The sequence below is a fragment of the Oryzias latipes genome, chromosome 2 (assembly GCF_053564925.1).
Source record: "Oryzias latipes strain Hd-rR chromosome 2, Olatipes_Hd-rR_3.1".
Taxonomy (NCBI): Eukaryota; Metazoa; Chordata; class Actinopteri; order Beloniformes; family Adrianichthyidae; genus Oryzias; species Oryzias latipes.
The window spans coordinates 13997459-14010788 of record NC_136238.1 but is presented as its reverse complement, the minus strand read 5'-3'; the positions used below and the strand labels follow the sequence as shown (position 1 = coordinate 14010788).

The 13330-nt window shown below is 40.3% G+C and overlaps 1 protein-coding gene across 11 annotated transcripts in view; it reads right to left on the bottom strand.

Annotated features, from left to right (window-relative positions):
* LOC101167602 (dedicator of cytokinesis protein 9) overlaps positions 1-13330 on the bottom strand; it is a 76183-nt gene that overhangs the window by 61752 nt on the left and 1101 nt on the right. For 6 of the 11 annotated variants that reach the window (XM_023965133.2, XM_078932911.1, XM_078932891.1 and 3 more), the window contains exon 1: positions 2694-2981. The exons of 4 other annotated variants lie outside the window; for them this stretch is intronic. In XM_023965133.2, coding sequence (XP_023820901.1) covers positions 2694-2855 — 162 coding nt within the window. In that variant the 5' untranslated portion in view covers positions 2856-2981. Of the gene's footprint in view, positions 1-2693; positions 2983-13330 lie in introns of those variants that run through there. One more of the 11 variants, XM_078932940.1, reaches the window with a different exon arrangement.

The window sequence follows — 13330 nt, the reverse complement described above, 5'->3', positions numbered from 1 at the left end:
CTGATCGGAAACTTGCCTACTGCCTTATCCTCTAATGGATTGGCTGTGCTGCACCACAGCTGTCCATTGGGGCAATAGGCCATTGTAAAAGAGTTCCCAGCTCTGTGGGATAAACAGCCTCTTGTCAAGAGCCTGGCTGGACTGACGTCACCTTCATTCATGTTGCCTACACACCATCACGCTTCCTAGAGCATTCACGGGTACCAAGCAGGCCATACCACCAGTTAGCGTTGCATTAATCTGCACTCAGGAAAAGCGTGTGATGGAACCAGCATGCAGATCTATCTGCTAAAGAGCTTTGCTGTAAAACCTGTCCGATAGGGACGAATGGAGGAAGTGGAGGGGATCCACTTGTTTTCATACAGCTTGAACCAATTAGGACATGTGAGCCCTCTACACCCTACGCAAGGGATCTGCACACACATTTGTATAAACAGAGAGCTACATAGCTCTGTGGAGAATTGCATAAGCGCCAGCTGACGTAGTCTTTGGGAGGCGACGTCTGCTAACGCAGAGTGAAAAATGTAAGGGTGTTGCCTCAAATAGAGTAAAATTTCAGGCTAGTCGCACAAGAGCCTACTCGTTAATCACTTACCCAACGTCTAATGTCAAATCCCAGAATCAAAGACAGTGCGAGTGATCTAAAGTCTTCTAATCAGCCTCATGTTATTGTCACTGTAAGCAGTCCTAAGAAAACCATGTGGGACTAGATGAACGTGAGGAGGGGGGCATTCCCCAATCCTGATGATGTCAGAGCTCCCACGGGTCCTCTGCTGAAGACTGAACAGAACATGACTGACGCACATGATGACCACGCACGAGTTTCAACAGACGTGCCTTCACCAGTTCATCCACCCCTATAAAAAAGCTGGTGCAAACCAGAAAACTAATAAAATGTCATCTTCTTTATGGTTTTGTTAAAGGAAATAGAGTCACAGCTACAAAAATGAGAGTGCTACATTACTCACTGGTCTTAAGACCCTCAGTAAAAAATGAGTTATTTAGGACTCTTTCAAACATTCATTAGCCTAAATGTCCAAGAAAGTATTTTATCAAGTGATACTACTTGTCTTTTCAGGATCTTTCTTGATGTTCATCTAAACCAGGTTATTCAAGAGTTATGTTGCTTTCTGACTCTTACTCAACCCCAACCCGTAGACAGAACTATGAATTATATATAAAAATAAATGGATACGAAATATTTGAGCTGACTTGCTTTACAATAACACTCCTAAATAGCTATCAACAAAAGAATGGATTCTTAAAAACGGTTTACAGTGTTCCCTCACTTATCGTAGCAGTTACATTATGAAAAATAAAAATAACCCGAAATACGTGAAATCTGTGAAGAAGTAGTATAGAGATTTCAAGGCTCTAAAACCCCTCACTACAGACTTAGTACAGTATCCTCAGACAGAGGAAATTGGACTGGTTTGTGGTTAACACTTTTCTTTCTTATTGAAACTCTCAAAGTTCAAACCTTCGTAGAAAAATAGGTCAAGTTTTATCAAATAAAAAACAAAGATCTCCTCGCAATTGAACATTTAAGAAGATTTGGCAAACACAATATCTTCTGTACATGCATAGGGAGATTGACTATGCCAATCAAGACACAGAACACATTGCGCTGTAAAAAAAAAATTAAATAAATAAATAAATAAAGCAATGTTGCTCTGAAAAAAATTAACAACACAGCTGATCTGCGATGTGGCCAACTAGACATTCTTCATCCATTCCCTATTGATTGTCCATTAAAATGCCAATAGCCAAGAATAGAAAAAAGCTACAAAATATACAAATAAAATTGTCTTTCTTACTTTTAAGCAATAGGACGATTTTTGAAATGTCTTTGTATTCAAAAAGGAAAGAAGTCCTTTGATGCTAAACTAAATCAACCTTTGAGAGTGTGAATGGCGGTATGAGCCACTCAGTGGCAGATCAGTGCTACAAGTTTTTTTTAGATAATGTTGAGAAAGTTATCCAGAAATTAGATTGAATGAAACCGATGGTTGCATCATATAAATTTTCTGAGATTATGGAATAACAATATATTACTATGGTGTGAAAAAGAGGAAACTCTAAATTCACACCAGCATTGGCCAATAAAACCAGTATCAAGTAAAACTATTCACTAATTGTTCAGTTTTTGATTCGTTGTTAGCATCATCGTATTAGCTGAATTTATTGATACTGAGAGGATATAAAGTAGAGAATTTGTGTTTCAAACCTGAAATGTGACAGATTTTCTTTTTTTTTTTACAAATCTAACGTTTTGGTGAACACCAACCTACAACCAACACCAAAAATGACAAAACTGTAATAAATTATTTTAGAGCGCAAACTATCATGGTTCTGATTACACTTTATTAATTAAATGAACAACATAAAAGAAACCCCAAAAAAGAATATCAAGAAATGTTTGCTATGTAAAGGAGTAAGTCATCGACATAGAAAGAAAGTTTGAGTTCAAATTTGATTCCACCTACAATGCAGGTAAGTTAGATTACTGGAAAAGGTTTTATTAGGGTACATTTGGGTACATTAACAGTAATAAGCAATAGATTACGCATCTGTTTCTTCAAAAACAGCCAGCTTAAGTTGTGCTTTTGTTTCCAAGCACAGGGTTGGAATTGAATGTCTTGTCCAGAGGAAGTTAAATCAGTTGTTAGCCTGTAGTTTTTGTCTGGTCTTACCAGAGCAGTGGTAGGAATCCATAGATGAGATTCCCTGAGGCTCAGTGTTTCCTCTTCTTCCTCCAAAGCCTTAATTTCCACAGCTGCTTTACTGTAGTTACAATTCCTTTCAAGGATGGTACGCAGCCCCTCCAGCAGAACCAGGCTGGCGGTGCATCCCATGATGCCAAGATACTCAAACTTGCAGTAGGAACTTCAAAGCCAGGCAACAGCCAATACTTCTGTCTAAAGAAAACAACTAGAAAATAAAAATCTTTTGCTTGACAGTCCACCGTCAAATCCCGAGTCTAATAGTTGAGCTGTGGAGTTGTATCCTCCTTCGAGATGCTGAGCAAGGATGGAGGGATGAAGGACGAGTGCATCCTTCAGCTTATTCAGTCGGAGCAGGGCGTCAGCTCTCACATTCCTCTTCCTTCCTCCAGCCTTCTGCTGAGGATGCTCCAGCCCGCTGTTCTGATTCACTGGTTGGATTTCTCTCTCTTTTCTCACCCCTGCCAACCCTCACTCATGCCTGCCATTTTTCACTCCCTTATCTCCTCCCTCCCTCCCTCTCGCTTCCCTGCTCCCTGGAGCGTCCCTCCCCCTGCACGAATAGCTTAGTCACTTCTCGACTCTGCTTTGTCAACAGCACAAGCTGACTAATACCAACAATGAAGCACACACTAATAAAAGCCTTTCTGCATGCCTGCTGGAAATCTTAATATGAATGAACTGGTTTGTGGTTAACACTTTCGCCTCAGAATGAGAAGGCTCTGGTGCAAATCCTGGCAAATACCGTATTTTCACGACCATAGGGCACACTGAGTTGATGCGCAGTCTCAGTTATGGGTGATTTTTTTGTATTTGACAAATACAGTGGTGGACTAAATTGTTGGTACCCCTCAGTTAAAGATGCTCACTGAAATGACTTGAAATGTTCAAAAGTAACAATAAATTAAAATTTATTGAAAATTAAATAATTAAAATCAGCCATTACTTTTGAGTTGTTGATTAACAGAAGTATTTAAAAAAAAACTAATGAAATAGGGCTGGACATGGTACCTCCATAAAAGACTGAGAACTAATTGCCCAGTGGGTCATGATGAACTCAGGTATGTCCTTTAATTGACATCACAGCTATTTTCAGACCCATAATCAGTCAGTCTGCTTATTTAAAGGGAGACAAATAGTCACGTTGCTGTTTGGTGAAAAGGTGTGGACCACACTGAACATGGACAACAGAAAGCGAAGGATTGAATTGTCCCAGGACATTAGAAACAAAATTATAGACAAACATTGTAAAGGTAAAGGCTATAAAACCATCTCTAAGCAGCTTGAAGTTCCTGTGATGACAGTGGCACATATTATTCAGAAGTTTAAGACCCACGGGACAGTAGCGAACCTTCCTGGAAGAGGAAGAGGAAAATTGATGACAAATTGAGGAGACGGATAGTTGGAACTGCATCCAAAGAGCCCAGAACAACCTCCAAAGACATTAAAGGTGAACTTCTAGATCAAGGTACATCAGTGTCAGATCGCACTATTCGTCGTTGTTTGAGCCAGAGTGGACTTCATGGGAGACGACCAAGGAGGACACCACTGTTGAAAGGAAATCATAAAAAAGCCAGACTGGAATTTGCTAAAATGCATGTTGACAAGCCACAAAGCTTCTGGGAAAATGTCCTTTGGACAGATGAGACAAAACTGGAGCTTTTTGGTAAAACACATCAGCTCTATGTTGGTAGACTTAAAAATGAAGCATACAACGAAAAGAACACTGTCCCTACTGTGAAACATGGAGGAGGCTCAGTTCTGTTTTGGGGCTGCTTTGCTGCATCTGCCACAGGGTGTCTTGAAGTTGTGCAAGGTAAAATGAAATCTCAAGATTATCAAGGCATTCTGGATAGAAATGTGCTGCCTAGTGTCAGAAAGCTTGGTCTCAGTTGCAGGTCATGGGTCTTCCAACAGGACAAAGATTCCAAACACACAGCCAAAAACCCCCAAGGATGGCTAAGAGAAAAGCGTTGGACTATTCTGAAGTGGCCTTCTATGAGCCCAGATCTGAATCCCATTGAACATCTGTGGAAGGAGCTGAAACATGCATTTGGAGAAGACAACCGTCAAACCTGAGACAACTGGAGCAGTTTGCTCATGAGGAGTGGGCCAAAATAACTGTGGACAGGTGCAGAAGGCTCATTGACAAATACAAAAACCGTTTAATTGCAGTGATTGCCTCAAAAGGTTGTGCAACAAAATATTAAGTTATGGGTACCATCATTTTTGTCCAGCCTTATTTCATTAGTTTGTTTTTTTAAATAATTCTGTTAATCAACAACTCAAATCTAATGGCTGATTTTGATTGTTTAATTTTCAATGAATTTTAATTTATTTTTACTTTTGAACGTTTCAAGTCATTTCAGTGAGCATTGTGGACTTTCTTTCTTTAACTGAGGGATTCCAACAATTTTGTCCACCACTGTACAAAAGGCGCACCGGGTGTTAGGCCGTGGAAACGTTAAAATATGCATGCTAGTGTTGAACTTTCCTGCGATATGTCTGTGAACCTACTACTGTGACTTTCCTTCGACGACGTTTCTGACCACAGGGGAGATCCTCTCCAGGGCAAAAGGCGGATCTTCCTTTGGGGTTAACTTCCCCGTTCGGACCCTCTGAGCCTCCAGAGCGGGTTATTAAAAGAACTATTCTCCCTTCTTTTAGAGGAATCCTTTTTTATTACTGTTCTCTGTAACTGAATAACACAAACTGAATGCGCACTCACACACACTCGCGCCGAGCAATCTGCCCCCCTCCTTCCTGCGCAGACACACCAGTTTCAGCACACACTCACTTGTTTTACAACACTTGTGTGTTTTAAAAAAAGGCAGTGGGAGCAAAACTGAGTTGGTTGTGATTTGTTTATTTATTTTTTGGTCATCAATCGGCATCTAAAAATCCATCAAAGTCCTCATCTTCTGTATCTGAACCAGTTTTTAGTTCTTTATTCTTGTTATTTTTTCGGTTTGGATCGCTTTTTCACAAAAAGCGGACTACTTGTTGCATGTTACGGCGCACTCCGCGCGAGTCCGTCTCGTTGCTATGCGGCTCCTCATTAATGATGCCGGCTTTTCTGCACTTCGAAAGAAGTGCAAGCAGACACTTTAGCCAAAACTTCTACAATACATTCACAAAGTGTGGCGTGACTCGCCTGGCACTGCCTCCAGCAACAATAAAAAACGACTTGTGTGTATCACTACCGCGACTCACCAGGATGTTAAAAGTCAGCGGACCCCCGTCCATGTTGGTAATGAGGCGTTTGTCTGCGATCTTTGTACTGCAGTATGAGCGTAAGATGAACTCAGCTGCGTCATCTTGACTGTCGGAGTTCGTTTTCCAGCTTCCTCCACTTGTAAACCATGGATTCATTCATCTTGAATACTCTGCAGCTGCTCCCATGTTCCTCCGCGCAGCTGATAGCTTGCAGTTTAAACTGTGCTTCATAAGCCATGTTGTAAACAAAGTTGTTCACGCCCACACTTCCGTCCCCCGTTCTCACGCCGTCTTCAAATACGCCCAACAACAACACCTTAGGCGCACCGCCTCATAGGGCGCCCCCTAGAGTTTGGAGAAAATCTAAGACTTTTAAGTGCACCTTATGGTCGTGAAAATACGGTACTGTGGGTACTCTAGCTTCCTCCCGCCATCCATAAATGTAACCCATGGGTCAATTGATAAATCTAAATTATCCATAGGCTTGTATGAATCAGTGTTGAACTGCAGACCCTCCAGTGTGCACAATGCCTTCACTTAACTGTGGCTGGGATAGGCTCCAGCATCCCTTTGATGCCGAAAGGGACAAAGCGGATCTGGAAAATGGATCGATGAAAGTTTAGGCCACAGTGTAGGTCTATGTTGACTTTTAACCCCCCACACCGGAGATGTCGGCGGCAACATCTATACCACACACTCTCCGACACACCGCAAGTCTTCAACCATTTACACAAACAACGTCAATCAGCCAAGTACAGTAGATTAAAGAATGTAAACAGTGAAGCTAAAGCTCTGACGTTAAAGGGTTAAATGTCAAAGCTAAAATCTTAGTCTACTCATCCAGGTTTAAGACTTCATTTGTGTCACATTTGTACATCTTAGTGTACCTCATAGAGTATGCTACAATCGTACAATCGAGTTTACATGCTAGCTTAAAAACCCACACCAATGACAAAAGTGTCTTTAGAGTTTTTTAGCATGTTCTTTTGGTCTTTTTCTGATGATTGAGAACAAATATGAAAAAAATTCAATGAAAGCGTCCTTGTAGACAAATAGATCCACGTTCGTCTTGTCTGAGCTGCATCTTGGCTGTACGGCTTCAATATTGCTCATGATTTGTGTTGCACCAGTAATGTTTGGTTGAGGTTGTGATGGGCTGTAAGATAGCAGGAGACAGATCAATGATAGGAAGGGGTTCGGTTTACTCCAGTCCAGCAATCCAACCGAAAACTGAGAGGCAAATTTTTAACGAACTACTGCCGCTCTGCTGAAACTGTCCTAGAAAACAACACAGGTTTGTAGATTCTGTCTATAAACGATGTAATTAGAATCAAAAAACCACAGGGAATGCATTGAAAATAGATCATGCTTCCAAATTTAAATTTTATGATTCAATAATATGAATCTCTCATTTGTGCCAACAGGTAGCAAAGCCCTCACTACAAATACTGTATTGCCTGCCCTCTTTATGGGCATAAGGGCAAATAAAACCGCATATCCATAGCCTCTTCTAGATTGTTTTTTTCTTAAAATTACTGTTCTGTCTGCAAGAATAAATCCATTTAATGGGTGCTTTTGTAATCTGGAGGCAGCTGAAAAACGGACATCAAGTGAACACTGTAAATATCTTAATGTACTTTAGTGCAGATTGATAATATAATATATACGACTGGCCCACTCGTAATGCTAGAGGGGGCATATAAATGTACTCAACCCTGTTTCCTTTTGTCTGGTTAAAATGCTGCTTACTATAGCCCAATTGATCTTAAAATAAATATTAAAACTGCCTTCCTTGGTACCTAAAGATAGTTCAAATGAAGATTTACTGTGGTAAATTAATAAATGAGTTAAACTCTTTTTTTTGTAAATAAATAATCATTTTTATAACAGCACTTTGTGATTTTTTTTAGGTCTATGTGCACTTTACTGCTGCTGGTCATTTATCAAATGTTTCAGTGTGCTATCTAGTTTGAAAAAAAGATGAAAATAAAAAAGGAGTCTCCCCACGGCTCACATTTTCACTTGATTCACACAAAGCAGCATGACTCATCCTTCAATGAAACGTTTGCTGTGCAAAAGATGTCATTCTTACACCAAAGTGGACATTTAAAGATAAAAAAACAAAAAAAAATGTAAGGCTGGTCTCCTGGCAACAGCTGGAGAAAGTGTCTTATTTGTGTGAGGATGGCCAAAGTTCAAAGCTCAATAGTGGTCCTAATCCCCAATAATGCTCTAAGAACAAATGGAAAACACACATGCACAATAGTTGTGGGTCTTTGGATTCTCATGTCATGATTATTTCTCCACTGGACCAGCCAAGACAGATGTGGTGCATCAATGCTGCCTCCACCAGGCGACTGCAAAACGTGCAACGACAAAAGAACAGATGACTCACCGTGTAGAAAAAGCCAGATGATGATATTAACCCCATTTCTTTTTCTATCTGAGCCCCTCAGCAGAAACAGCAGCAAGCAGAGACACTCCTTGGAGAAACGCAAGTCCAAGCAAAGAACCTAAGAGATGCGTAATAATGAAAGTATGGCTCGTGATAATCCGGCCAAGAGAGCTTTGGCACGTTAGTTTGAGTGGATTTCTGTTTAATGACAACATGAAATGAGAGCTGGTTAGATAAGAATGGTTTCTGAATGCTAAGATTTGAATAATGGGACCTGCAGACACTATCTTTGACACTCAGCACAAACAAAAACTCTGCTGTATGTCAAATAAAACTTTATTTTTCTAATGAGAGCTTGTGAAAGTGAATCACTTTGTTTCAAATTTTCAAAATAAAGCTGCTGTAAATTTAATGAACACTGTAAATAAATAACACTAAGGGGGGAAAAGAAGTAAAAAAAAAAAACGCTTCGGAATAACAAGTAAAAGGTTTTTGTTTTGTTTTGGTTAGCTATTTTCATCTTTGTTAGTAGCTGGATCTGTTTGTTTGTCCCCAAGGTTAGCCTTATGATGTACAACTTTATTTAAACTACCTACAGACAACTCGCCATTCTTTCGAATACAGTCATTCTTCAACCGAATTAGAAATTAACGTAATTCCAGCGGGTTCTGAGGGAGTAAGAAGCAGCTTTGTGCTGATTTGCAACACTTTTTAATAGTGAAGTGCTTATGCAATCAGCGTAAATCAGCTGATCATGTCAAAGTGTTGCATAACGGTGCAAAGCCGAAATAAGACGCCACTTTTCTCCTGGTCGTATACTTATCCCTTGTGCTATCTTGTGGGGTCCAGATGACCCCACTCTCAAAGTTAACATGCCTCCAAGGCTCTGAAACTTTTTTCCTCAATGATTCTTGATCTTCACTGGTGTCCGTGGATTACATGAAATCCTCTCCACTTTTATCGACCTTTTGTCATGGTAGGGATAACAGGTCAATGTAAGGGTGGGGTCATCTGGACCCCACCAGATAGCACAAGGGTTATATAGCGCTTTACAATCTTCTTAGGAGGCCCAAAGCGCTTCGCAGTCACAGTCCCATTCACCCATGCACTCACACACTGATGGCGGATCGGCTCCCAAACACTGGCGCCAACCTATGACCAGCAGCAGCAGCAGTGTGGGGTTCTCAGTCACGGACACTTTGACACATGAAAGACTGCTGCAGGTGTGTGAAAGCAGCAAACAAAGTGATGTGTCTATTCAATGCAACAACACGGCCGACATGTTTGAGTTTCAGGCGCATTTAACGGCAATTACGGTATCTCAGCAAACAAAAACATTCCTTTAGGTAAATGCTTATAAATACCTTTTTGTCCAATTATAAACTTTTTCCATTTTCAGCCGTCTCTAAAGTCGATTTATTCTTTCAGGTGGACAAACTAAAAAGCAGATTGTCTTAATTACGAAAACAGCGGCTATAAAAACCACAGCAGATGTTGCCAAGTTCTGAACCCACCCTTAAAAGCTCATTCAAGTCAGCAGCTACGCAGTAAAAGCCATGTAGTTAAAAAACAAAAACCACACTGGCTCCCTGGTGAACGCCGCAGAGTCACGTCTATAAATTCCTTAGCTACTCAAAAGCGGAGGATTTCCTTCTACTGGTAACTTAACTTCACAACTAAGACTTAAGGATTTTAACTTTCTGAAGGTGTTTACTTGAGACAGAGCATGGTAATGACAGAGACAGAGGAAGCCTAAATACAGAAAGGACAGAAACCACAAAGCAAGAAAGTATGCAGCCTTGGCAACAAATACGGCGACTCGGTACTGCAAAGATCAGCTGAAGGCCAAACAAACGCCACCGCAGCTTCAGTATCATGACACAGATTCAGGTCAGCGGTGCTACAGTGTCTACAAATCTGGAGATTATCTCCGGCAGTTTTTTATACACTCTAAATCGGACAAATCCTCTCGGGCGGAATCGACCCTCGATCGCCGAAAACCTTTGGATTCGGTTGTTATGACTACAAATACCAGGAGTAGGTGCATCGTTCAACTTTTGTTGTCTATCAACAGCGAAAAAAAGACATGGCTGACCTTCGGCCAGTCCTGCTCCACATATGCTGTGCCCAACGCGTTCCACATCCAACAATACCTCATTATTGGATCGAGATGATTTACAGCATATGCAAGCACTGCGTTCATTATTAATCGTCCCCAAAGGGCTTAGTGTGACACCAGGTTGCAGAGAAGAAAAAGGGCGAGTTCAAAAATAGCGAGGACACCTACCATCACCTCATTCATTATTTAATAAAAGCCAGAGATCTGATCTGGTATCCATTGTGTTAGACTACAGACCGTGGGCAAAGATGAGATTATTAAGATACTATAGATAAGGACATCACAAAGACGACAACTAAATAATGGACAGCTTTTATTGTGTCCATGTCTTTTTCTGTATTTTCTTTTTAACAAAACCTGTTACAGTTTGCTAGGCAACCGCCCAACATCCTGTTGGAGTTGTCAAGGATGTTACCCTCAGTGCATGTTGGTTCCATGTCGGGCCAGCAGTGCAGCAGCTGCACCATAAGTACCCGCTCAAAAACAGAGCAGAGGATGTTTATCCTGACTGGACCATAATGAGAGCCAGATTTAAACCTTCTGATCCAGTTATTGAAGCCAAAACAAAAAGGGAAAAGCACAAGCAGTTCAGCAGTTATCCAGTAGTCTGGTATGAAATGGTACATTTTTATATCCTGTGAGGCCATGATGAAGTGTTGGCAAGTTTGGTGGAAATAACAGTAATGATTTTTACTTTTTCTTTTTTGCTTCTTTCTATCAGAAAACAACCACATGTAATGAATGCAGTGCAGTTTCCCCGTTGGGGTGCTACATTCAGGGTTAGAGAAATAACCTGAACAGTGCAGTTTGGCTGAACTGTGCCATTGTTCCATATTCATGGTTTCAGCTTTGCTGATCATGGTCAGTGATGCAGAGCATAGCATCATGATGCTAGAAGTATCTAAAAGTAGAGACTAGGCCTGCACAATATACCGCAAATTTATCGTTATCGCAATATCAAGCTGTGCAATATGCATATCGCAAAAGACAGCAAATTTGCAATAAAAGGTTACCTTAGATGTGGCCAAACGATCTAATAGCAGCTTGAAGTGTTTAATGGATTGAAAGAATCCCTTTCTGCATTTGACCAATCAGATGGACCCCTTCATGTTGTTAACTAATCGGATGGCGCCCTATTATGTTGTATGTTCGCCTCCTGCGTCAACAAGGGTCATTTGTAGTATAATTTTTAAGCTGTTGTAATGGAATGGGAATAATATTTTTGGCTGTTTTGCTAATTTTTTATATACCGCAAATTATATTGTTATCGCAATATTAATCACTGATATCGCATATCGCGAGTTTTCTTCATATCGTGCAGCCCTAGTAGGGACAAACCTATTTAATTAAAGTCAGTCCAAACCCATTTGAACCTCTATCCCATTTACTCTATGATTTATGCTTTTTCCAGTTTTTTTTAATAACCGAGAGTCAAGTGTCCCAGTAAAGACCCACTCCAATGAAAAATGTGTTTGTAACATGTTTTTGTGGCTTATCTCTTATGGAGGACATACAGTATATTAATAAAATTCAGTTTAAAATGTCATTTGTTTGCATTTCTTTATTTAAATTGTTGTGAAACAGGAGCAGACGAAAAAATGCCGCTTGAAAAAAATAATCCTACAAAAACCCATTTCGAGGCGTCCACGTGTAGACGGCTAGTTTCAAATACGTCTTCCTCATCTGAGTTGCCATCTGACCCAGAACTGGACAGCTGGATAGCTCCGATGTTGTTCGCCATTTTTGTTGCACCAGTAATGTTAGGTTAGGGGATATGAGGGGCTGTAAACTGGCGAGAGAGCCTTTAAATAAAGGGATGATGGGAAGTATTGGCAGGCTTATACTGTGCCACAACTCAGAAGTGCATTTCTAATGAACTACTGCCGCTCTGCAGAAACTATTTCAAAGTAAACAGCTAAAAACGGCATAATCATCATTAAAAGACCATTGGGAACGTGTGCTGGTCCTTTAAAGCCAGCAGAAGCCAACAGTGATGGGGGGAAAAAATGGCACATTGATTATCATTATGCGACAAGATAATCGCCACAGTGTTAGCTGGGTCACTGTTGTGGATACGGCAAAGGAATCCAATATGCAATCAACATGCTGAACCCCATTATGCCAGAAACTGCAAGAAACAAACATTTTGGCCTAAAATCAGAACAATCATCCGTTGACTGCTCCTGGTTGTAAGATGGGCCTTCAGGTGACAGAATGCACACAGAACAGGTGTGCGGGCACTATGCGTGGTGGCCAGGCAGTGTGCATTTCAGTTACCTGGCAACCTCAGAGAAAGTTGTAACTGAAGTCAGACATGAAACATGCAGCAGCTGCTGACAGAATAGCTGCACACATCTTGACACAGAAAGGAAGGAGCGAATTGGTCAGTTTTGCCTAAATGGTTTTTTAACTGTAAAAAAAAAAGATAAATTAAATTAAACTGTACGCCCAGAGACATTTTTAGCAATATCATCCCTTTTTCAAGTAGCCTAAATATAAAAAAACGTACTCTAAGTAATTATTTTACACTACATTTTCATCTGTTTTGAAATATTGCTGTAAAAATGTGTAGTAATTATGCTACAAAAACTGTAAACCAAAGAGTGTTTTCTTACTGTCAGTTAATTTACATTTTTACTTCATATTTTTACATAAATACCAGAACTTCCACAGTATGATTTTTTTTTAATTGATTCTTACCTTTTTCATGACCAAAGTGCATGTTTAAATTAAAGTTTGGGCAGTAACCCTTTACTTTTACTTGAGGTCCCACTCCTATCGTCAATTTTAAAAGCAGTGGTCTTTTATGCTGTTTTTAGCCAAAATTCGTAAAAAAAAATTTTAAAACCTGTGTCGTTATTTTGGACAAAGGCCGAA